General features: G+C 41.0%; 2 protein-coding genes across 16 annotated transcripts in view; one reads left to right on the top strand and one right to left on the bottom strand.

Moving 5' to 3' along the window:
• The window catches only part of STAT1 (signal transducer and activator of transcription 1), a 43614-nt gene extending 29634 nt beyond the window's left edge, over nucleotides 1–13980 (top strand). For 5 of the 10 annotated variants that reach the window (XM_037912540.2, XM_037912542.2, XM_043524867.1 and 2 more), the window contains 7 exons: nucleotides 836–891; nucleotides 1730–1824; nucleotides 5239–5378; nucleotides 6718–6903; nucleotides 7564–7639; nucleotides 8776–8878; nucleotides 9665–13980. In XM_037912540.2, the coding sequence (XP_037768468.1) occupies nucleotides 836–891; nucleotides 1730–1824; nucleotides 5239–5378; nucleotides 6718–6903; nucleotides 7564–7639; nucleotides 8776–8878; nucleotides 9665–9688 (680 nt within the window). In that variant the 3' untranslated portion in view covers nucleotides 9689–13980. The remainder of the gene's footprint in view (nucleotides 1–835; nucleotides 892–1729; nucleotides 1825–5238; nucleotides 5379–6717; nucleotides 6904–7563; nucleotides 7640–8775; nucleotides 8879–9664) is intronic. The other 5 variants (XM_027832034.3, XM_043524870.1, XM_043524869.1 and 2 more) reach the window with 1 other exon arrangement.
• GLS (glutaminase) overlaps nucleotides 10846–26490 on the bottom strand; it is a 105551-nt gene continuing 89906 nt past the window's right edge. For all 6 annotated transcript variants that reach the window (XM_043524872.1, XM_037912543.2, XM_037912546.2 and 3 more), the window contains 4 exons: nucleotides 22727–22788; nucleotides 19771–19847; nucleotides 19620–19683; nucleotides 10846–17426 (listed from right to left, as the gene is read on the bottom strand). In XM_043524872.1, the coding sequence (XP_043380807.1) occupies nucleotides 17270–17426; nucleotides 19620–19683; nucleotides 19771–19847; nucleotides 22727–22788 (360 nt within the window). In that variant the 3' untranslated portion in view covers nucleotides 10846–17269. The remainder of the gene's footprint in view (nucleotides 17427–19619; nucleotides 19684–19770; nucleotides 19848–22726; nucleotides 22789–26490) is intronic.

Raw genomic sequence — 26490 nt, 5'->3', positions numbered from 1 at the left:
CTCTGCGAGCGTAACTATACACTACTTCCCTAGTTATGTGGTGTGCCTAGGGGGATTTTGAACATTTTGAGGTAGCTGTGGCAACTGGGCCACAGTTTCATTTAAAGGAATGTCTGTGGCTTTTCCCTTAAATCAAAACACGTACATACGCTACAGGATTTTAATGGGAAAGAAAAGGATTCTGTAGTTAAGAGTAGGCTTGGAAGTCGGGATATGAGGTTTATTCCTCACTATGATACAAGCTTTCTGTGGGACCTTTGGCAAGTCACCTAAAGCTGAAATGGGAATAATACGTGATCTCACAGGATGTTGCAATGATTGATGAGTTAATGGGCCAAATCTCTCTCTCAACTCACATGGATAGTCCTAATTTCAGTGTGATAGCTTCTGCCAATAAATGGAGAATGATTGGACCACATTTCTAGAATTATTTTGAAGATGAAAATGTCTTAGTATATAACAATTTTAGATTATCTCTGTATTTGGATTAGTTCCTACCTTACTTTATTGTTAGTATGAAATCTGTAGCAAAGCTCTCGATTGCTCTTCCTGGTGCCTGTCAAAACATCGGTTTGTCATTTGCATACATTCTGCTTCTCCAGAACACTGCCTAGAGGGGCTACTCTGCAAAACTGGCTTGCTAGCTCTGCACCAGCTATTCGAACAGTTAAATCAACAGCTTCTCTTCCTTCTTTTTTAAACCCCTAACTGAAACTAAACAAATGCTTCAAATTTAATATGTAAATACAGATCGGTTTCACCTACATTAAGTCTTGAGCCTAATTGATATTTCAAATAAACACGTCTGAAACCAGTCTATTGGTTTGTTGTGTAGGTCCAACAGGTGGAGGTTCTCTTGATGGCCTTATTCCTTGGACAAGATTCTGCAAGGTAGGAACTGTCTATTTAACAGGTTAGATAATGAAGACAAAGCTTCGATTCCTGTTGTTTTTCACTAGGCTTTTGGGAAGGCAAGGGGGTGTGTGTGAGAATATTTTGATTCAGTTATGATTGGTTCATGTAAGTTATATGGGGGTGAGGTTAGACTGCTGAGTTGTGTGCATCTTTTCAGGGACTGAATCTTAATTTCTGTAGAAGTCACCTAGAGCACTTTATGTTCTATTATATTGAAATACATAAATCCATAGATACAACAATCTGCTGTTCCTGGCTTTTATTCCTACACTTTTATTTCATCTGTTAATCATTAAGTGAAGGATCTTCATTGCTCTTAAATAAAGAGGGTAGTTCTCCAGTGGACCGCAGCTGGGTTAGGGGCAACACCCAAGTTAACTCTGCAACGAAGACATACCCTAATATACATGCCTGTGGTGGCAGCAGGTCACGTGTAAGGTCCTGCAGGCCCAGGTATCCCCTTGCCAGCCCAAGCTTCTCTTCCCTGTACCTGTGCCACACAGACCAGTTTAGGATGGTACCAGTGGATGCACCTCATCCCAACACAGCATCTTTCATTTTAGGGAGTGGAGGAACTGGAGCTATTACAGAGGAGGGAAGAGAGGAGACAACAAAAATAAATAAATGAAATAAAAAGAGCAGCAAAAAGGAACAAAGAAAGAGGAAAAGTGTTAAGAAAAATAGGGGGTGAAGAGGAGAGGAAGGAGAGACACTGCAGCTTTTTCAGGACATTGTTATAAATTGAGTCCATTGTACTCAGATTTCTTTTTGTAACAGTTATATATGTCTTCCTCCCCATGTACTGTAATTTCAGGAAAACATAAATGATAAAAATTTTCCCTTCTGGCTGTGGATTGAGGGCATCCTTGAACTCATTAAAAAACACCTCTTATGTCTCTGGAATGACGGGTAAGAATCTTGTATGTTGCTAATGAAGATGAATAGCTGATGGCTCACACCTTTAGCTCTGTTAAAATGACGGTTGTGATCAGAAATAAAATGAGTGCTAATAGGGCAAATGAGGTTTGTTCTGGGTCTTCATTGGAAGGAGCCAGACGGATCCTCTGCACGTTAGGTGAAGCAGTGGTAAAAAGACTATGAATTTAGTGAATAAACCCATTGCACTGCCTTTTAATGCCAAAGGTCAAAGTTCAGATTAGTTTCAGGTTAAGTGAAATGAACCACCCGCTCTCAACCTACAGTACAGTGAGCTTTCACCACATCTCAAAGCAGAACTGAGTTAGCTCACAAGAACAGGAGTTTAGCAGGTGAAGACTGAGGTGCTGTAGGGGAATCTTGTATAAGATTCACCCTTGTTTAAAAAAGTGCATTTGTGAGCCTCCTGTTGGCAACAGCTGGATTGACTGAATCCTTTGATACCAGTGATGGAGTCCAGCTACAGCAGCTAATCTTTGCTGATCAAATGTTAAAGAATTAAAATGTTAATAGTAAAGCTCTTTTCCAGATTGAAAAATCAGTTCCTTTGCTAATGTTTAGAAACCTTGGGTTTCAGTGTTGCTGATATCACATAGTCCCTTTAATAATGGGCTATGACTTCTGCCAGAAATAGGCTCAAAATGGGGTTTTAATCCTGCTTTTTAGTTGTCAGTTCAGATTTGACCTTTTTACAATCCTGTTAACAGCTCATATATGATGAAAGGTGCTTCTGATTCTGTGAACCTTCAGTGACTTACTGTAAAAATAGCTATATATTAAGGTTGGCAATCAATAACTAATGAAAGCAATGACAAACTTTCTTACTATTTTAATGACCGTTTTAGGGCATTTATGCTGGTAAGATAACACTCATATCCAGGACTAACAAACATAGACCAGGAAAGTTATGGATATAGCCTTTGATTGAACAAGGTACTTGTGCATGTGAACAACAGAAGTTCTCATGTGCTTCAAAATAGGCAAATGCTTAAGTGCCTTGCTGAATTGGGCCCACAGATATGGCCGAGTTAACAGGGAAGTTACTATACTAAAGTGTGCTGTGTTCTCACCCTAATTTTCTGCTTAGCTACTACAGATATCTCTGCACTGACTTCTGCCCTCAAAGCTTCCTGTTCAGATGCCCCCAACAAACTTGTCACCTCCACTTCTGACCTCCACCCCACATAAACTCCTCCTTTTTCTATATATAATCTCTGCTCCTCTTTGAAAATCTTTGCCCTAATCTTTGCAAACTGATCAGCACCCACTGAGGGGTCCAGATTTGGCTTAACAGTGGGAGCAACTGGCTGCTGAGCATTTTTGAAGATCCAGCCAGAAGACTTAACTCTCTCACATCCATAAGAGATTTTTGCTTGTTTGTTTGTTCATATGGTGAAGTCTTGGCTCTATTAATGAGAGTTTTGCCACTGACTTCAGTGGCGCCAGGATTTCACCCCTGGTATCCAGGGCTCTCTCTGTATAATTATACCATTAATACCATCTACAAGATCATCTTACAGATATACAGAGTTGTAAACAACAAATTTCCCCCCTGTTCTGAGCAGTTCTCTGTTTGTTAGTGGAAGAACAGAGACAGAAATAAAAGGTACAAACAAACCTTTCTTTTCAACTAAACCTAGAGGATTTGCAGGCAGGTAACACAATAAAATGATCTCTAGGAACAAAGATAAACAGGTTTGTGACATCAGCCACAGGCTTTAAAACATTTATTGGTTTTTTTTAGGAAAGCTAAATAGCTGAAAGTTAATTAATAGGGGCTAATAACCCACTGGAACCGCAAGAGGCCCTGAATCAGACAGACTGCCAACCAGTCTGATTGTTTTTTGTACAATATGAACACCTGTTGCATATACATGGCATCATAATTGCCCCCAAATTGCCTTTTTCATATATCAAGCTGAAGATTGCCAAACAAAGGATTGGGATATATAGTCCTCAAAGGATCCTTTGTAGCTGTTACCCACAATATCTGAAATGTTCTTTTTTTAAAAATCTCTAAATATATAAAATTTACCTTTGTAGATTTCTACTGTTCTCTTTTGGGTAGATGGTGTATTTCCTAATTTACTGGGCTTGCCAAGATATATATTTACCTAGAGTAATGGTGGTTTAATTACATAAATGAGTGTTTGCATAAGGAAAGAACAATGGTTCAGAGGACTTTTGAACTCCTAGATAAATAAAATTGAGTTTAAACATTAATTTAAAGCAAAAAAAAAAAAAATCTCTTGCTTCTCCCTCAAACTCTGATCTACTGGAGAAAACCTGGACAATATTGCTAAGTGACTGACTGAATCAGAGCTACCTCATCCCCAAGCATGAAAACACAGATATTGCTTATGGATAGAGGTCATTGTCTTGAGAGCAGTTTCTTCCTTCATGTCCCTGTTTGAGACTCTCGTGTCATCTTGATGTTCAGACATCATCCACCTTTTAAGGTCTTCACCATCATGCCCATATAATAGATGTTACCCTGGGATACTACACTGGCCCATTCTGCCCTGTGCAGGTAAATTCAGGCATCACAAGCAGATTAGACACAGCCCTATATGCTCTCCTTAGAGCTCCTTTCCTTCAAGGCCACAAAAAAGTTACCCCAGATCACTCTGAAGCATTGTCTGACAAAAGATAAACCTTTCCAGAGGGACAAAACATCATAGTACCCTGCATCTGGTAATCATGGTACAAAGAGGGTGAGAAAGTTAAAGTGAGCTACTATCAGAGTGTTTCCAAGCATAAGAGAACATGGTTTTAACACACAATGTAATACTGGGGTTGAAATAACCTAGACTGTCAATATCTGATCTGGCAGAGATACACATGCTGTCTGGGAAGTGAGCACAAAACCAAACAATACTGAGAAATCCAAACAATTGTCTGCGATTCCGACAGGAGCATGGGATACTAAAGCAAACACAGGATGTCAAAAAGGAATGCAGTGGCAATTTTCGTTAATACCCACTTAATGCTCTCTTTAAGTTAAAACTGCCATCTAGGCCCTGGTCTTGCAAACACACATATGAGTAAGTTGAGTAATTTTACCCATTGAATTGAGACACTGGTTTTGGATAACAAACCAATTTCTGATTTTAGAAAGTGTTGAGACAACAACATTTTATAGCATGTTACACATAGCAAGAGAGAAAAGGCTGAATAGCCACTCTCTGGATAGCTGCTGCTCAAGGACTACTGCACCCAGGAGTGAGAGTGCACATTTTAATTTGTGCATTGATGGTGGTGTTATAGCTGCATGGGATGTTATAAACCAGTTGGAAAAATTCTGCTTTTAGTTACATGAGGTAGCCTAATAATAGGCTTTGGATGTACTTAGAAGTAAATTGTACAATTTTTCTTTTAATATTACAGTTGTATCATGGGTTTTATCAGCAAGGAGAGAGAACGTGCTTTGTTAAAGGACCAAAGGCCAGGGACCTTTTTACTGAGATTTAGTGAAAGTAGCCGAGAAGGAGCCATCACTTTTACCTGGGTAGAGGGATCCCAAAATGGTAAGTAAATACAGAGAATAACTTGGGTTTATACCTACATTTTAAAACCAAAGTTAAAAATCCTTGGAGCCCTCTGTCTCCCTTACACAGACTGGCAATAACATGAAATTAACAATCCTCCCCGATAAGTGCCAGAGTACCACCACTAGTACAATATTCCACCAACAATCTGGTAGGCTGCTTCATTTACTTCCGTGGGGACAGGGGCATTTCCAGGGGAGTCAGTTTGGCCTATAAAGTGGTGGAGGACAAATCCCCAAGGTTCCCCCAGTATCATTCCCCTCTACAGGTCTCCTCCATCCCAACATGTCCTAGTACATATCCTTCATGCCCCCCCCCACCACCCGAAGGTGCCCCCAGTTGCCACCTGCATCTGCCCAAAGTTCCTCCATCCCCAAGATGCTGCAGCTGCTGCCCTTCCCCCGAGCCAGAGATCCCTCTTTTGACCCTGTAACTCCCCCTCCACCTGCTCTCAGCAGCTCCCCTGCACCTGTCTCCAGAGAGGGGGAGAGAAGACATCGTGGGGGATGGGCAGCTGGAACTCCTCTGCAGTCAGCTCAGCTCCATGCCTGGCCAGCTCCTTCCCAGCTGGGCTCAGACCCAGGCTGGCTGGGGAGGGGCCTGGGCGGGGCAGGGACTGCACTGACTGCGAAGGAGAGGCTCCCTACATCTTCCAGCCTATGCTGTAAGGAGACAGATCGCCCCTAGCTGGCAGGAGGCTGCAGCTGCTGATGGAGCCCAGCTACTAAACAGCCTAGGAGAATCTGCTGCTGCTGCTGCTGCAAGCTGCTGCCTCACCCATTGTTTTTCCTTCTCTGCAGCCTTCCCGCTCCTGCCTTTGCCAGTCAGAGGCTGAGTGGGAGACAGACAGTGTTGTCCCAAATCCAAACTTTCAGCTTGCAGGGGATCCATACCCTGCTCACCCCCATAATAAAACAGCCACGGTTGTTTGGGTCAAATCAGGTAGCAGGTGATGTGATCTGAATTTTATCAGAAGAGGCTGAAAAGGTCCAGTCTTGTAAATTTCAGCATGTTTTAATTTAAATATATGATTACAGCCCGTTTCCAGAGGTGAACACAAGTCACCCCAGTCACTCTGAATAAAATATGTGAAAAGAACTGTTCTCACATATATTAGGTCATACTTTCCTCTGCATGGAGCAGTATTTGCTTTGGAAGTAAAAACTAAATTGTGACAGTGCAAATTAGATTTCATTCTGTAAGTCCCTTCCTTCACTTGATCCTCTCTGAACACGTAAGCTCAGCTGTGTTTTTTTGTATACTTTTAACCAGGCTTTTGGCACCATCTCTAGGATTCATGTCCTTCTTTATTCACTAGAACCTCAGTTCCATTCGGTAGAACCTTACACCAAGAAGGAGCTCTCAGCTGTTACTTTCCCTGATATTATTCGCAACTACAAAGTGATGGCGGCCGAAAATATTCCTGAAAATCCACTGAGCTATCTGTACCCAAATATTCCCAAAGACAATGCCTTTGGGAAATACTACTCCAGACCCAAGGAGAGTAAGTGATACCAGCATTTCATTTGCAGAAGTATTTTGAGGTATTTGTTTGTCATTGAAATGTTGGAATACCAGATAATAGCTATGATATACAATTAAATGACGGTAGTTGAACCAGACCTGCTGAATTCTTCCCATCTAAAATGTGAGCAGTTGTATCTTAACTGTTCAACAGGTGAAAAAAAAGTGTGGTAGTACAAGGGCTGTCAATGGGAAATCTAATCAAATTGAAAAATGTGTACGTGGTAGTTTCAGGCCATACAACTGCCCCAGAGTCTGCCTGCCGTATTTTGTGGTTTTACAACCTTATGTCCCCACTAGCAATTAGATCCACGTAACTGGACGCTGGCACTTGTGTGGCGCTGCATTGACTTCAGGGGGTAGAAGCTGCTACGTGCATGGATCAGGGCCATATTTTCCTTTTTTTTCCCCCTCCCTCATGCTATGTGGGAAAAGTCACACAAGCAGGGGGAACTGACTTGACACAGTCTTCTTTAATGCACAATGGAAACCAAGTGGAAATATAGCCTTAGTTGTTGTAACAGTAGCTGGTAAAACGTTTTCAGGAAGAAATATAGTTTTTGACACTGCTCCTTTAATTCATATAAAAGATTTTTCTCAAAGTAAACATTTGCTAAGCATTGGTGTATTTTATTTTTAGCCTCTGAGCCTATGGATTTAGATGGCCCCAAAGGGAATGGATACATCAAGACTGAATTAATCTCCGTATCTGAAGTGTAAGTTTGCCCAGAACAGCTGGATTTCTAAAAATGGGATAGTATTTGAAGCTACTAAAAATGTTGTGTATTTTAGGAGTGTTAAAGATGTATATGATTTGGCATTAGATCTCTCCCCTGCTTTGCTAAGCCCACTGGGTAGGAAGACACCACAATACACATAATAGAACAGAAAAAAGGCTACTATATTAAAGTACAAAATGTAGAAATATTTGGGCAATTTATAGCTGTTTCCCATACTTGATTTTTCATAAAAATTAGCTACCTCCATTTTCTTTGGACGAACATGACCTATCCTGACTTGAATGTAGTAGATTAGTGCGTATTCCCACCCACCCACCTCTGATTTCAGTTGTTAAAACCACTCTTGCATTGCAGAGAGTGAAACATTGTGTCTCAGCAATGCAGTTCAGAACTGGCTGGGCTTTCTAAGTAGAACACTCTAGCTTGTGGAACCTCCTGCTGCTGGTGACCTACTAAAGTCAGAGTGGTTGATCTTGCAGGGTATGGCTACACAGGGATAAAAGATCCATGGCACAGCTGTGGCTGGCCCAGGTCAGCTGACTTTGGCTCACAGGACTAAAAATTGCTGGATTCTTGTAGATTCTTGGGCTCGGGCTGGAACTTGAGCTCTGGACCCTGCATCCTTGCAGGGTCTACACAGCAATTTTTCAGCCTCGCAGCCTGAGTCAACTGACCTAGCCCAACCCTGGGTTTTTTATCCCTGTGTAGATGTAGCTGCAATAGGATCCATGGGCATAGGGGTTTGCACCCATCCCGCGACTTCAGTGGTACTGCGCATGGGGCCCAGGAGCTCCCTGTAATGGGTTCTCTTGCTAAAGACAGTATCTTCCCAACAGCTCACATTTGTTCAGACTGTGTAATTAACATTACTGCAGAATGAGTAAGATGTAACTTTGCTGAGTCACCCATCTCAGTGACATCTACCTACTTGTTGCCTTTTAAACTGAATGAGAGGCAGCCAGATGCCATGGTGAGGGGCACATGCTACTAAAAATCAAATAGAGTGAAAAGAGTTTGAAATGGGAAATGAATTGACTTCAGGGGTGCTGTTTTTTCATTGGAATTAATGTTAATACGCTGAAGGTTTGTCCCTTCTCTTCTCCCCATGTCAGCCACCCTTCCAGACTCCAGACCACAGAAAACCTCTTACCCATGTCTCCTGAAGATTTTGATGAGGTGTCTCGAATGGTGAGCCCTGCAGAAATTGACACTGTGGTATGGTGTTTTTTTGGGGGTTTTTTTGGCCAGGGTGGGGAAGGTGAAGGGGAAGAGAGCGGGGGTGGACATGGAATTTGCTTTTAAAAGGCTCTTTTATCCTGCCATTGAATATTTCATATTTTAAAAATACTGTGATTTGAACACAAACTGGCTTTCCAGAACAAGTTACCACCTTTAGTTGGAAATGCAAATGCATTTCCTTTGCAGGCTGGAGCTGCTTTGCTTCATTTTAACCTATTTCTCCCCTCTTTGGACTCCAGGACAGTGGCTCTCTTTATATGCTATGTCCTGGAGGAAGGCTAGGTAAGACGGTGGAGGAAACACAATAGGAAAAGTTACTATACAAACAGCAGTAAGGTGATTCATCTAGCTATGAATAGATTTGGCCAGTTAGCACTATCATATTATCTGGCTTAACAGTGGAACAAAGTTGGCAAAATACAATTTTCTTGTTCTCACAGTAAGTTGAATTGAGAGATCTGAATCTGCCTGTGGCAATCTGAAAAGATGACATATTCTTGGTTGGTTTAGCAAATAGCACTGGGTTCTGAAAACCCCGGGTAACACTTTTTGAATATTACTTAATAATTCTGCTGTCAGAGTTCAAGCCCCCATAATAATAGGTAGCAGCACATCAGTCTCAGTGTCTTTACTGTGTAACCCCATGAAACATACTACTACAATGCATGGTAAAATGTAAGTGTAAAAGAGTATTTTAGTATAATTCTTTGCTGTGGTTTGTTTTAGGATAGATTTTAATCAACCTGTGCTCTTTCTTTACAGATGTGTTCAGCCTATCCGACTTAAGTGTTATTGGTCTCTCTGCTATACTGTTTGCACATGTCCATCCTTAAGTAGCTTGCATTTTTCTGCTTCCGAGCCTGCAGAGGTATGCATCAAAGCTGTGTGTAGTCTGTGGCAAGCTTTCCCTACATTCTGAAGAAAGCCCTTGGATGGTGTGGCACACCAATGCATCAGACTGGACCTTCAGTTAAATTAAGGAATTGAGGTTCTTAATGAATTCAGTGTGAAAATAATAATACCCAGAGTAGCCTGTATGTTACTGATTGTGATATGACATTCGTTTAATTGTAATTTTCAATGAGCTAGAGAATTTTCTGTCACCACTGTGAAACTCCAGCACAGAAGGTGGAGGGGGAAAAGCTGGAAATCTTAGCAACAGCGTGGGGGAACAGTGGGGGCTTTTGGCTGGGACAGCAGCATGGGATTATGGGAGAAGCCCGTGTTTCTACTAAATTTATCGTAAATGAAATAGTTATGTTGACATTTACAATGTTGTCTTTAGGTTTTAAAGAAAAGGTAATTCACACCTCTGAGATTGGTTCCAGGCTGCCTGCATGTGCAGGCAGACAATACAGCTTCAGTTTGCACTTCGCTCACACTTGGCTTTCTTCTGCAATGAGGAGGGCTGGAATATTTTCTTTTAAATGAAAGCTTAGATACTTTCTCAAAGGATACAGCCACAAACTGCACTGACCTGTGTTTACTTCTGCTCTGCTAAATCAGTGGCATATGCTTCATTGTAAAAATAAACTAGCATGTTATTATGGTAAGAGTGAAATCCAAAACTGTGACTGTACCGCTCATTGAGAAAAGAAACACCAATTGAATAGGATGTCTCACAAAATCTTTCATGGAGAAAATTCCCAAAGGTATCATATCACCCCAAAAAACAGTGTTTGAGCACGCGCTGCATATTCTGCTTTCTGTTATGGCATAAAGGAATTGAAAGCTAGACATTGTAGAATTACACCCAGTCCCTTCCAGAAGTACAGTTCAATAAAATCTGTGTGAGGCAGCAGAGAGATGTTTTCTCAGAGGATCCTTAATACAAGCACTGCCCTCCAGCCAACCATCCTTGTAAGCTGACTGTAAAGACACCATAGACTACCCCTCTACCGGTAGTTACTTGTGGAGGTGGAAGTGCTTTGACATTGTCAGAGTTATTAATCATTGTCCAGCATGAAAATATATGTATCCACTAAGTATTCACAAAGCGCATAAAAGTTTAATTTTAAGTAACCAGAACTAAAATAAATTAAGAGTGGGGCTCCTTCATTGTGACACACCTGCCATCCAAACAAAGAGAAAATATTCTAACCTTGCTACTGGCAAGGGGATTAAGCCTGAAAAGTAAGTTGAGAATTGAGGGGGGGAAAAAAAAAATCCTCAAGAAATGCAAACTTGTCAAACCGACAGATGGCATCTCTTGGCCTGTCAGATTGCAGCTATTTTTATAGTTCACAGTTTAGCCAGGAACTGTTGGAATGGAGGAGTCCACGTTGTCCACTGAGGGCTTGATCTTGCACCATTCATGTCAATGGGAGTTTTCCATTGACTTGAATGGGAGTAGGCTCAAGCCCATCCAGAGCATAACTGTGTCTTGCTTTCCTCTTTGTAGCAGCAAACAAAAGCATTCCTAGCACGTCAATCCACTAGTGAAAGTAGCACGGTTACCTTAGTTGAAAAATAAACTAGTTTTAGGCCTCCAAGGGTGTGGCTTTGCTGCAGTAAAAAACCTGAGTATCTGCAGTGCAATTCAGCAATCCCTTAGCCCAGGCTCGCTACAGGTTTTTAATTGCAGCATCGACATATCCTAAGGGGCTTGACTGCAGCACAGCCCCACTGAAGTCAATGGAGCTATGCGGATATGCACTAGCTGCAGTCCTTGCTGCTTTACATGTTTGTACTGCCCACACTAATTTTGACTGTAATCTCTTTGGGGGGACACTTTTCCTGTAGGTATTGTGCATACCACTATTAACTAAGTCACATTTTAGAAGACTTCTCATTTTTACTATTGCTTATTTGAAAGAGGGCATAGTCTCTGCATAGACACACAGCTTCATTAATAGCAGTAGGATAAAGAAAGATGAGTTACAAATGACTCTGTGTTAAGTCAGTGCTTACAGCCCACGGAAGCATTGGTACTTGGAGGAAAGAGGCAGTCTGCTAATAGCAGAGGAGCAGATTTGTTCTCAATACACTGGAGGCTAATTAAGCCACAGTTCCCTAATGAGGGTGGCCTCTTGCACAGATTTCATTGAATTTCAAGTCTCATCATGAACTCATAACTCCTCGTGAAACTGAAAATCACTAATTCTCTTGCCTCAGTGTTCCAACAGCTGCAGTGCTTTGGCTCTCAGCAGCTTGCGAGTTTAGCGTTTTGCTAATTAGTTTATAAGGGATGGGGAAGTTACATTTCCACCATTCAGATAGGTTAAAAAACAATCAGCTGCTTGAGCCTGCTTCATGAAAAGGAAGTGGTAAATCCATTTAGTACATTGTGCCTGTAAAGACTAGCATGTTGCCTGCAAGGAGGACCCTTGCAGTCCTATGATTCCATGCCAGTGTTGAATGGATCTGAGAGTATTTGCTTAGGTAGCAAAATAGTGCCAGTTTGCCTTATTTTGATATCGCTATCAAAAAAACCAGTGACCACAAATGCAAAATATATCAACAGGTTAATTTTATTACCGTTCTCATTAGAGTAGCTAAATGTACATATATATTTATCACGTGAAATGAAGTGGGTGTTCCTAAGAATTGTGATGTGTTAATCTGTATATGGTGCTTATAATACCTTCACTTCTGAATTCAACTTACATCTGACAGTCAAATTTTCTCATGAGTCCAGTAGATGTACAGTAGCTAGCTTCATGTAATTTTTGCATGGATGATAGTTATAAAAAGAAGTTTTACAATACCAGAACTATTCTTTTCCAGGTTAAAAAACTGAAGCGTCACTTAGCAATTGTTTTATGGTTACTAATGAGATCATGTTTCTCTAAGACTGGTGAGATTTAATTGAATTTTTGACATAACAGAGGCCTCAATTTGATTGTAAGCCCACTGGGGCAGTTTCATCTCTATATGGTTGTCAGTTATTTCTATGGCTAGAGAATTAGCCATATGTTCTACTAGTCTCTAGGCAAACAAGTAATCTAGCAAAGTGGCAGTCTGGCTAGTCAAGGCATTGTTTGTTGCTAATTATTTCACAGTGCCATCAGTGTGCTATGCTGCTGCTCCTCACAGTACAGAACAAGTGACATTATCCTTGCCCCAAGTCACTTACAAGCTTATATAAACTTGACACAACAAGGAGTAAAATAATGCGGCGGGGGGAGGGAGACAGACAGACAGAGGCAACCCCTTAAGAAGGTGGATAGCCCAGCAGGGGGTCATGGTTCATACATGGCATGGTCACGTAAGAAAAGTTTTTTTTAGGGCTGTCAAGCACTCCATAAGGCCATCTACAACATGTTGAAACCATGAAATCAGCAACAACATATGTCTCCACTCCTGGCTGCAATATGAGACCTATTTAGTATAGGGCTAGGAGATGTTGATTTTCAGTAGAATCCCTTAATTGCTTCCACAATTTTCTGTTGTCGTCTGAGGCTGGAATTTGTGAGGAACCTTCAGGAGCAAAATGATGCATGTATATCCCTATTTCGCCCTCTGTGGTTCTCAACTATTTCAATAGCCAGACCATCCCAACTAATTCCTAACTCAACAGATTCAGAGACCTTTACTTCCCCATCCCAGCAACAGCCTCTATTCTAAAGAATAGACGTTGGAGACCTCCAGCACTTCAAAAAGATATGAACACTAGGGTCATCTTCTTGTTAGAATGCCCACAGCAGGTTGGGTACTCCTTTGTAGCATCATTTCTCCATCACCAACTGGACACCTGTATTGGGTGAGGGAAAGCCAATGAGCTCCTCTTTGCTATATCAAGCTTTTAGATTTAAAACTACAGTATTCACTGGCCACGAGATAGAGCCTCCTGATGATTTGATGCTACAATTAAAGCTTGTCAGAAGGCCTTCCCAATGCAAAAGTAGCCTCGAGACTGGAGGATATCAAAGCAGCCTAAAATGGAGGGCTCCACAAAGTCCACTCCCTTTGGCTACTTCAGTTGGGATGGTATTAGAGGTGGGTAAACGATGTAGCTAACCAATAAAAAAACCCCTCAAACATCTCTGTTTTTTGGTATTCCTGTTTAATTGTGCTGTAAAAAGCAACAATACCTGGATTTTATTCATTAAAATAAATCTCTTTCATTTTCAGAACCAGTACAGCTCAAGTATTTTTAAATTTAGATTTACTTACGGGAAATTGCTGAAAGCAAATACATTCATCACTGTCTATTCCCCACAGTAAGGAATCTATAATGTCACACCAATCTGTCACAATTGCTGATCCTACAGCATCAATAAAAACACTCATTGACATTCCAGCTCAGTAGCTAAAAAGTTATCAGCCCAGTACATCACATTTTTCACAAAAAGATGGGATAATTAACACTAAGACCAGCACAATATTTCTGTGTATAAAGCATTAAGTTAGCGTAACCATTTCTAGCTGCTGTGATACATAAGAAGCACATATATGACAGAACACAGAAAACTCTTTGGAGCATAAGGATGTCAGCATTTGATAACACAACAAAAGCCATTTAAATTAGAATCTACATGTCAGTGCCAGCAATGATGAGCAGCCAAACCAGTGAACTACATATATTTATAAATAAATTGCATATATAAATAAATGCACTGCTTCCACTGGGCACAAATCTTTGCAAAATAATATCTCCTGATACAATGAGAAAATGCTAAAACTATCCTGGCGAAAATGCGTTTGTGCCTAAATTCTAGCTAAAAGCTCTTAATAGGGTGGAGGAAAACGTTAGGTGCAGGGACAGCCATAATCTCTAAACTATTTAATTAAAATGCCTTTATCTTCTCAATACGTGTACCTGCCTTTTGGAAATGTTAGTGTTTGAGCAAAGTAAACCTGATTGATTTCAATTACATCAAAATAAATCACTGACATTTTTTCTGAGACAGCAGAGGATACATTTTCTTAGCAAACCAGAGAGCTATACATAGAAATCTGATCAGTTAACAAACAGAATGTGTCTCATAGTCTGGGACCTAATCAATACCCCCAGAGCCCAACCTGAGAAATTTGACTCCCATAGGATCAATTTGGTAGGTCTAAGAATGCTATAGAAGAAGACGTGGGATTTAGTTTGCCTGGTTTTATCCTCTGTAGGAGTGCAGCAGAGCCAGGGCCTTGTGCTCTCAACAGTGACCCATCTGCCAAGAAGGGTTCAAAGGGAATCCCATCCAGTTTTTGGTTAAGGAGGAGGGTGGCTGTGACACAAGGCATGAAAGGTGAGGGTTAAAAAAGCATGAGGCCTTCGGGTGAATAACTGACTTGAGGCAAAAAACCAGCTTGAGAGCAGTAATATCAGATCTACAGGGAAAAAAAAAAAAAAAAAAAAAGAGAGAGTGATGGATGCCAGGCAAGAATTTTTACCAATCAGATTTCAGGGATTTAGGCTTTCAAACTACTACAAAACAGCATCTTTATTATGAGATAGGCCACTGCTTGTGCTGAATATCAAGTGCCTCCATTTGATTTCTCTTTCTTAGGGGAGGCGATGTGCATAGTGGCTAGAGCACTGGAGAGGGATGCAGGAGACAAGGGTTCCATACCTTGACTCTGCCACTGACTTGCTGGTTGACCTCTCCATGCTTCAGTTTCACCATCTGTAAAGTTGGCATCTGGAGATCTGGGGATGAATTATTATTACTGCCATATCTTTGAGATGTGTGCAGTTCCCACAAATGGTCTCATTTCCCATCCAGTGTCTGAGTCTTGACTATCACCTACTTCCAACAAATGTGAAATGGATACTCCTACAGGAGTTTTTTTTTTTTTTTTTTAAAAGGTGACTTCATTCATATTGTAGTGTCAGGAATCAGACATATTGTTGCATTGGGCAAGAAGCTGATGTAGTGTAAAGGTCCCCAAAATAGAACAAATATTTGGATTTAGATTTCTAACAACTGGTGTACGTAGGGCACAGACTACCATGTGAAGAGTGCAAATGCGACAGTTCACACACAAATGAACTGCTTGATTTGTGGCCCTGTTTCTGGTTTCTTACCTGTTTTACACCAGTGTAACTTCAGAAACTTCAACAAAACTATTCGAGGATTTATGCCAGCATAAGAAGAGAGTTAGACCCACAGTTTGGTATATCCACAACCTTGCTCATGCTTTGATTAGCTTTATGCTTCTTTAAGCTGTTTCACGCCATCAGTGTTTTTTATTGTGAGCCTAACTCATTTCAGACATTTGGTTTAGTATTTTGCCTTTCATATACTTACATCCCCTGAAAAGGTTTTTGGTGCAGTTGCAGCTAAAGACAAAACATAAGACTGAGATGAATTATTTTGCAGCCTACAAGTCCCCCCATGATGCACGTATGCCTGTCAGGAACAAATGCATTCTGTGGAAGCACCTGCTTTTCCCAACTAAGGGGAAAGCACTTCAGCAGCTGAATATGGAAGAGAGAGGCTAGACAAAGGGCATTTGAAAGAAACAGCTCAAAAAAAACGTCAAACAAGTGATATTCCTCTATGCCATTTGGTCATCAAACCAACCTTAAAACAGATTCCCTGAAAAAATCATCTCTAAGAACAATTAGCTCAGACCATTGACAAATGTCACCAATATATTATTTTGAGATTTATACTATGTAAACAACCGGTCAAGGTGGCGCACGTCTTAATCCTAGCTACATGGGAGGCTGAAGCTGGTGGATCGCTTGAGCTCAGGGGTTCTGGGCTGCGGTGTGCTATGCTCATCGGGCGTCTGGTGCTACTGACAAGCCTGGCCAACAGGTGGCTGAAGGACTGACTGGAACAATATGAACAATGCGTTGCGATCGGCACGCTCTCTGTGAGGGCTGATGGACCGATCGATGTAGGTGACAAGCTGATGATGTAAACAAGGTTGCATGGGAAATTATTTAGGGGGAAAAAAAGGTAAGTGCAGATCCTTGTTCAACACACCCACGCTAAATCTACACCAGCATCCTCAACTCCTGAAATCTAGCAAAACCACAGTGACACCTGCACATGGCAACAGCATGGTTCCACTTAACCACACTGTAAGAGATTTGTTTAAAAATGCAAATTCAGCAGAAAAATTCCTGACCACGGTTTGAAGATATACACAGAACACAAAAATAAATTAAGTAGTGCACAGTCAAGCCATCAACAGCTAATACTTCTTTTACATCAATTATACGCAACACAAGGTAATATTGCTCACATTACAGAGGGAGACTCTTGGGGGGGGCAGGGGGTTGTTTGGGGTTTGTTTGTTTTTTGGAGCGATTAGGTTTGTCCGCTGCGTATCATGAAGAAAACTCCTGTAACACTGAAATAAATGAAATATTCTGTAAAATATACACCACTGTCAGACAGAAATACACACGCTCTTCATACTCATTTTCCACAAAAACATAGGTAAGTGAGTTGACTCTTGGGATCTAGCTGAAGATGGTTAGAGTAAGCCATCTAGATTTTTATGAACTGTTTGATTTTCCTTTCCATTGCTGGAATCCTCTGGAGGTGTGTACTGGATCTGGAATTCTTGAAGAATTTTAAATACATCATGGTGTCCAAAATGTAAAGCTTCATCCATAGGAGTGTTATTCCATCTGAAACAGGGAGCACAATATTTCCAAAATCAGTAAGCAAGTAAATCCACCACTATGAATTCCATTATACTTTGATGTTTGAGACAACAATTGCCAGTACAGTATGTACTAAGCTCAGCGAGTACGTAAGTACCTTCAGTGAATTGGACTGTGGGTCACAACCTTTTTTGACAACAGATGTTTTCACAACTTTTTACTCCTGTTACCCCTTCAGTATCAAAATAACTAATGGAGAATGAATGGGATTTCATTCCTTCTTGTGCTTCAGTATAATTGTTTAATAAAGTTCAGCTCAACCAATCACATATTCGTGTAACACCACTGTCTTCAGTGTGATTTCACAGGTGTCACCAAGGACAAAATCTGGCATGAAGAACTTTTATTACCAGGGATTCAGAGTCCAAGGTCAGAAGGGACCACTGTAACCTTCTATACAACACAGGCCATAAAACTTCCCCAACATAATTCCTAGATGATCTCTTCTAGAAAAACATCCAATCTTAATTTTAAAAATGGTCAGTGAAGTAGAATCCACCATGACCATTGGTAATACATAAAGGAAGAACCCAACTTGATCTTCAGCCCACAGGCTGATTGTGCACGGTTAGTCACTGGAAACAAAATCTTTTTACTTGAAAGTGTGAAAACTGAACACATTTGATATGGAAATCACTAAAAGAGGATAAAAACTGATTTTTTTCAGTCATTTTTCACATCAGAACTGCACTTTAATGGATAGCTTCAGACTAAACAAAACATAGCTAAACACACACACAAGCGTAACCGCTGCTATTTTCACATCATCCACACTAACCCTCTCAAATGTAACAACAATATGCAAAGGCTATTGCATACAATTGTATATTTTCCCCTCTTAAACAGGAGAGTAAGAGATATCTAAATATAGTATTTCAACAAAGCCAATGTAAAGTATTTATTTTTTGCCTTCCTTTCACCAAGTAAATCAACCCCAGAAACGTGCCTCAGATTATTGTTACTGAAGTGTTTTCCTAGTGTTGATCTTTGACGTCCTTTTAGTACAGGACAAACTCTTCCCCTGAGGGGTTTTAATGTAAAAGCTGGTAGTTAGAGCACGTGTAAACACAATGCAGATTTCCCACCAACCTTGGTTACATTTTAATTGTGGTGTATGAACTCTGTAGCACTGTGAGTTCCTTTTGAAAAGGACTGTATCAAAAAGTAAAAGTCTCACCTTAACAGGAAAGCTTCAAAAAATCACAGGTAATGATAAACGACTCAAAACGCTCTGCCTTTCTGACACTCCTATAAGTGCCGTAAGGAGGACATGGTGCACATAATACAAGACATTAGCAGACTTATATTAGTCTGCACAGCATTGCATGAAATAAACTATCAAATTAAAGCTAATTCTATGCTTTACTGTTAAATAGCAAAATCACTGTTATACGGAGGGAAGCATTGAAAGGTACACGCACACTGAAGGAAGCAGAGACAACGACACAAATGTACTTGATTAAGAGAGCTAGAGAGAGTGGACGAGCGTGGTTTCATTACTGGTGTCGGGCCTTGTTTTCTTTTGGTGAGGGACCTTGCACTGACCTATTTTTTTCTGGTTTCCAATGCCACACTGAGAGTTACAGTAATAAAACTGGAGGTGAAATTAAAAACAAAGTTAATGATTATACATAACAAACCATGTGAACTGCACCTCTCTCAGGACACCAGAACAGTAAAACAGCCTTTTTAATGGGGTCAAGTTCACACTGAAGTTTGTGAATAGTTTTAGTTACTTTGGACAGGAACACACAGAGACACCTCTTACACCCACATCCGCGTGTGTGTTGTGCATATATGTTCACACACGCACGTCAAACTACAAATTCCTTTTTCTTGATGCTTTTTTTGAAAGAAAATTCTCTAGCCACTGATTTAATTTTCTCAATCTTCCCTACTGAGGTCTGGAATTCCTGCTTCTTTAAGGGAGGAATTAGTGTTGCTAGATCAAATGAGCAGAAACAGCTCCAGGGAGCTCTAGCACCAGCTGCAAGTTAGCTGAGTAGATCAGATGGTCCCAATTGTCACTAGTTTCAGCATCCCATGAGATTTCAGAGGAAACAAGGACTCCGGTCAGTTGACTGCACTAGAGTTGGATTCACCAATCTAATTAGTTACTGGAGCTCCCCTCCTTCATACAACAGTGCAACTACTCACCTGTCTTTGGGGAAAGGATTCACTTTGCAGGCTTCCAGCAAAAATTTAATTACTTCCACATGACCTATAAAATAAAAGAAGGATTTAATATACTTTTTAAATTAAGCCCACTAAATTAATAGATTATATTTTATTTGTCAAGAGTCATTACCTTCTGCAGCTGCTACGTGCAATGCTGTTCGTGAATCATAATCTCTTTGCTCCATATCCATACCTGACAAAGCAAATCTGAAAAGCCAAATTCAGAAAGACAATCTTAGAAAGAATTACAAAAATACAGAAGTGATCATACTTCTACTGTAAAACAATGAAATGCCCTCTGACAGGATTTAAGTGGTATCTGTGACACTGTACCCCATATTGTTCATAGTGATGTTATGATAGGATTATGACAGTTATGTATTTTATGCAAGATAGATCAGTGAGGTGTCTTTGGAAAGGTTATGATCTGCTGAATATGATTATCCTACTTGTATGCATGTATCATTTTTGTATCTGAAGTTAGGAATATTGACTATGTACCTGTACATATGACTATGTATCTGTGGCAATTCTTCAACAAAAAAATCTTCAAAAACAGACTTCAACGAGAAACTGTAGAATTGGAATTAATTTGCAAACTGGACACCATCAAATTAGGCCTGAATAAAGACTGGGAGTGGCTGGGTCACTACAAAAAAGTAATTTTCCCTCTGCTGAATGAGCTACGTCCACCTTGATTGCATTGGCCTCGTTAGCACTACAAAAGTACTTTTCCCTCTCTTGATATTCACTCCTTCTTGCCAATTGTTGAGAACAGGCGTCTTCCACCTTAATTGAATTGGCCTCGTTAGCACTGACCGCCACTTGGTAAGGCAACTCCCATCTTTTCATGTGCTGTAATATTTATACTGCTTACTGTATTTTTCACTCCGTGCATCTGATGAAGTGGGTTTTAGCCCACGAAAGCTTATGCCAAATAAATTTGTTAGTCTCTAAGGTGCCACAAGGACTCCTTGTTGTTTTTGCTGATACAGACTAACACGGCTACCACTCTGAAACCTGTATTACAAATGTGTTTACACCTGTGGAACACCCACTAGACAAGACGCTTTCATTCTAAAAAGTTGGGTGGGGAAGGGCCATTAGAGAAAACAATAGGCATTAGAAGACGCTTATCTCCCACCTGGGGGCCTTCCTGAGGATGCTGCACACTGCCTCTGAGTCATGGCTGCTGTGACACTACAGCGACATGTCACCAGGTCACCTGGTGCTGGATTCCATCTTGGGATGTCAATATATTTCCACTGACTGGTGTGGGAACTAAGCTTGGAAACACAGGGTTTCTGCCATATGCAAAAGCTATATAAGGCAAGGGAGTAACATTATCTTGGTTCTTCACTGACTTCCTACCCAAAGAGACTCCTAGAAACACCTAAGGAACAAATACTGAACTGAGGGAACTGCTGGACTTTTAGCCTGTGAATGGAATACCTGGGGATTCCAAGCTGTAAGCAAGTGCAGCTTGCCCCTTAAGAATCTGCAGCCTCCTTGTATCATCACTTAGATCAGATATGAATACCAAATTCTCATCCTATGTAGTATATTAAGCTTAGTTTGCATTTTTTATTTGCTAGGTAATCTGCTTTGATCTGTTTGCTACCCCTTATAATCACTTAAAATCTAGTTAATAAACTGGTTTCTGATTTATCTAAAACCAGTATGTGGAAGTCAGAACTTGGGGCAGAAAGCTGTTGTATATTCCTCTCTACATTGAGGAATGGGGCCAATTTCATAAGCTTACCCTGTGCAGTCCCTGTGCAATGCAAGATGGTATAGTTTTGGGTTTACACCCCAGAGGGGGTGCGTGCCTGAGTAGCTGGGAAGCTCCCTAGTTGGAGCCAAACCGTGCAAGGCTGAGCACAGCGTCTGCATGCAACTGCAGCTGGGTGTTTCCCTACCTGTATGTGTGCTGGTGGAAGTGCAGTCTGGTCACAGCAGTACAGTGTAAAGGGAGCCCAGGCTGGTGGGTTGGGGGCTCAGTGGTACCCCAGGTCCAGATGGCACCCCCGGGGGGGGGGAACCCGTAACAGTATCAAAAGTACATTATATTTTCATCTGAGATTTAATAAAAGAGGCACCAAAATGACCTGGCTTTAAGATTAGTCTAGAGATTTGGCTTCCTTCCTGGCATCTTCATCTGTGGTTCCAGTCAGAAAAATCACTCTTAAAATGCCACTATGGAGCATACTTATGTGCATACATACTTCTCTCAGTCCAGCCAAAACACTAGTTCCAGGCAGATTCTCTGACTGGTTAAGATCACGTTGGGATGTGAAGTACAAACAGAACTTACATCAGCTGGAGAAATTTCATGGAAAATTCCCCCGGTGTCGGAAGAATCTCTAACCAGTATAAAGCTACTAGAGCAGCTCCACTGCTAGCTTTGCAAAGGTCCAGTGAAGAATTAAGCCTTCCACATTTATCTGCTCTCTCAGTGACTTTGTGTGAAATCTGCTCAGTGTAAAATGCAAAAGGATTTTTAAATACTGCCAGCCCTACAAAAAACAAACAAACAAAAACCATACGTGGGATCTGAAAATCAAGCTGGGTTCCATCTGGCTCCTACCTCACTAGCAATAAACATTCCTCAATTTGAGCTTTGCTCACAGTTCTGGAATTGATTCACAAGGCAGACTAGAATCCAGCTTGCTCTTCCATTGCTGTAAAAATTTGTGAGGAAGATAACATGACTGAGACACAAACTGATTTTTCCATTTATATCAAAGCAGCGTGGTGCCATTTTATATGGTTATACCTCTGACTATAACCTGATGTACACATTATTTTTCATATTATCCACATGAAGTTTTGATATGCAGAACAAAGGACTGATTGTGTAATAAGCTTAACTCCTTGTTCTGTTGGGATCTGAAGACTAGACATTAAAAGCAGTGCTAGATCCAATAGAGCGCATTCTTTTAACACCTCGTGTGTTTAAATGGCCCTGCTACCCTGGCGTATTAAAGCAGCTCTAATGTCTCCTAACATGGTCATGTGTTCAGAAACAAAGTATAATAGTAGTCGAAACAAGTGATGTCCTTTCCCCAACACCATATTGGTTTTACCTTCGGAGTGCAGATACATCCCCAGTGTAGGCAGCAAACAGGAGATTTATCACAGACTTCACCTGCGAAGTGGGAAGGAAAAAAGTTTTTTTTTTTTCTCTTGAGGTGACTTGTGGGAAGAAAGCTAAGATACAGTACGGTCACTGTTGGCAAACATGTCAACTATGTAACAATTTCTCTAGGTACATTTGCAGTACAATCTAAAAACGTTGTCAGATCGAATTCCAAACAGCTTCACCACAGGTAATTTATTGGTCCATCTCTGAATGCATAGAAACACTAGAAAGTGCAACATCACCAATTTGTATTTTACTATGACAAAAATCTCGAAATATTTTCCTTTGTTGGCCAAATTGTATTTCTCTTTTAAATGTAACACTATATACTAACTCTCTAACCCACTGCATGATTTGCATAATTCATCATGACTGATAGTTTACGCTGAATAGAGACTTGAAGAGTAGGGGATGTTACCAGTCAGCACTAAGGGTGCCAAGGAAAAGCTATCTGAGGACATCTGCATACAGCCCCTGTTTCAATACACTGCTGTCGCTCATACTTTCCATCACTTTAGCGGATATACTATGGAGGCTTTTTACAGACTACATCCCAGAATGCTTCACAGTGTTAAATAATAAAAAGAACAACTAATACGCATAAGCAAGACAGAAAAGGCACATTTCAAAAAGGCTGCTCTAGTTAATAAGGGCCAAATACACATTTCACACAGTTAGTTTCATAAGCATTTATGGCCAGGTAGAGATACCAAGTCTTATCCTTTTACAATGAGATTTGCAACATTGCACTGCCCTCCAACACCAAGGTTCCCAAGCTTAAACTCTTCCACTCAGTTTGGTTTGAGCTCTGCCTCCTTTATAGGCTATCATTGTAACAGACCAATACAGAATCACCATTCTTCTTGGTGCACCAGAAAGGAAGGAATTCTCTACACACGCCCACCCAGACCTCTCCACCTGTTCCCCGAACAGCGTGGACGTGTTCCTGGGGCACTGGGAGCAGGTTAAGGGGTGCTGTGTCATCATCTGTGCCTTTCATAAGCCAGAATTGAGGAATCATTTCACATTAATTTCACATTACCAAGTACCAAATAAAGGTATTTCTTATAAAGCAGCACAGTAACCTATATGGAAAAAAGAGAAGGGCATAAACAAGTCACATCTTTACAGCATACGCTGTGACCTCAAAACCTGTAACACAAAGACTAAGGCAGGCACAGTCACTGTCTTTAGTCCAGCAGTATACGAACACTAGTGGGGTTACCACCTTGAATCAACATTAGCAGACTCTCTGGCGTATTGTCCTCCTGCCTTGCCCCCTTGTGTGGACACTGACACAAGGTCTCTGGGCTTTAGCACTCTGCCAACTTTCTTGGGCTACCCTACAGTCATAGGTGCACTGGGTTAAGTCACCTGTTGCCCTTTTGTGAAGAAAATGACAAAATCCAAAGTCTATTAACTTAGGGCCTAGACTTACAAGGTGCTGAGGGCCTGTGACTCCCAATGACTTCAGTGGGAGGTGAGGACACATGCCAATTTGCAGGGTGGGCCCCAAGAACGCGTTCTTGTTATCATTCTTTTCATGCTCTCTGCTATTAGCCAAGCTACTTGCTATATTCTGTTGTTCTTGTGGTGTGCTTGACTGCAACTGTCACGCAGAGATAGACCTGTATCATTAACATGGGCAGGCAGGGCAAAGCATGGCAAGTTACTCTGGAGCTCAAGCTGGTTACTTATGTTTACTTGGCTACCACGATAAAAAATGTCAGACTGTCACTCCAGGAGTTTTAAAACCTCCCCTTTTTCTCCAAGAGATCAATCAAATAGAGGGGAAAGGCTGCATATGCTGTCAAGTTACTCCTGTGTTTAAGTCCACTATTTATTATATACAGCTTACAGAAAAGGTTTTGTAATTAATTAACTGCCTCATTGCAATGTATGACACCCATTTTCTAGTCTATATACTGTTTTGGTTTTTTTCTTTTAGCACATGCACAAACAATGCCAGACTGAGAGGAAAGACTGTCCAATAGTTAGAGCACTAGCCTAAGACTTGGGAGGTCTGGGTTTAATTCTTTGCTGTCTGAGACTTCCTGGGTGACATGGGGCAAGTCACTGAACCTCTCTTTGCCTCAGTTCTCCATCTGTAAAATGGGGAGAATAGCCCTGCTCTGCCTCACAAGGGTGTTGAGAATAAAGACATTCAAGATTGTGAGGTGCCTTACAATACTGTGGAGATGTGAGTACTTAAGACAGGTAGATTGAAGTAATCCGTTTATCAGGAGAAACAGCAGCAACTTCCTCACACTATCCCGCTAATGTGTCCCTGCCTTGTTATTGGAGGGGTCGCTCCCCCGAATGAAAATGTAGTTCAACTTCCATGACCACTCAATTCCTGACCTCTTTACTGAGACGACCAATGAAAGTGCCAAACAGAGTGGTGGCTCTAGCTTTGTGATGTGGACATGTACTCTGCGGGTTATACTGAGACCACCAAACTCATTTCAGATAAGCTACTGGACAGCCACTAGATGGTAACATGGCCACTACTGACATGAGCTGGAGCTATACAGTTCTGTACCCCATTACTGACCCCTTTAAGTACAGTTGATTACACTGTACTTTTCCAGGTATCTGTCTGAAGTCTGTGTTTAGAAATATAGGCAACAAATGGAAATTAGCTTAACTACCTTTTAATTTTATCTGAATGCAATTCAGGAAGTGGCTCTCCCCAGAGATGAGTGAAAACTGCTACACTGCTTGCAAGAACCCCCCCACCTACTCTTTAGGTTGCTGACAATATAAAATTTAAGAATTATGGGCTCAAAACTGTGAGCTGCTGAGCACCCTCAATTCCCAATTCAGCATGAGTTGAGAGCATTCTGCACCTTGTAATATAGGTGCAGAGAAAATTAAACTCTTGATTTGAGCTAGGCTAATTTGCATTTCCCAGAAGTATTTTTAAGGTCCTCTTTAAACAGTTTTCCTCCTCCTGCTTTGCTATTAAACTGGAAAATCCAGAATGTAACTTTCTAAGCAAAGATGAAGCCAAAGGATTGTGAGTGGCTACAGATCCCGTTAAAAACTTTGTATTCAGAAGTTATTTATTTTCCTACATTTCTGTGAGCAACAGATAATTTTGACTCTACATCTTCTAAAAGTCTTGACCATACTATATCAATTTAGGAGAAAACGTTCTGTTCATAAGACAAAGCAATGAGAGGTCTGAGATACAGGCACAACAGTGGTCTCATGCTCACAAGTCTTTTTACTGAATTCAGCCTTCAGTAAATCACCCACATCACTAAACAAAATCTACGCCACTCCTCACTACTGTACGCAATGTTGGTGGGGAGGCAGATATTTGGCCTCCTTCTACAAACCTTTGCAGAAGACATTCCTTACCCTTCTCTCTGGAGTTTCTGGGCTCTGTAGGAGAGAGAGACTCCTTCCTTTTCTGAGTGCTTGTCAGCATCTCTCACCCCTAAGTCTCACCATGAGTGTGTGACCCACAAAACAAGAGTAAGGGAGTGGACTTTTCCATGGGAATTATTCAAAAGGTAGCAGCTGAAAACCACACATATGGGCATATAAATGGATCCAACTATTAAACCTCAAGGAACACGGAAAATCCTCTCAACAAATACCAGACATTGCTTGAATTCCACATGAGACTTTCCACAGCCCTTTTAGAAGGTTCCAGAAAGGAACTGTTTCTGTGAATTTTGGTTACATCCAAATATTGTA

Source organism: Chelonia mydas, chromosome 11 (genome assembly GCF_015237465.2).
Source record: "Chelonia mydas isolate rCheMyd1 chromosome 11, rCheMyd1.pri.v2, whole genome shotgun sequence".
In the NCBI taxonomy this organism is placed as follows: domain Eukaryota; kingdom Metazoa; phylum Chordata; order Testudines; family Cheloniidae; genus Chelonia; species Chelonia mydas.
Note: the sequence above shows the minus strand (reverse complement) of the source record. Positions and strands in the feature narration are given on the sequence as shown.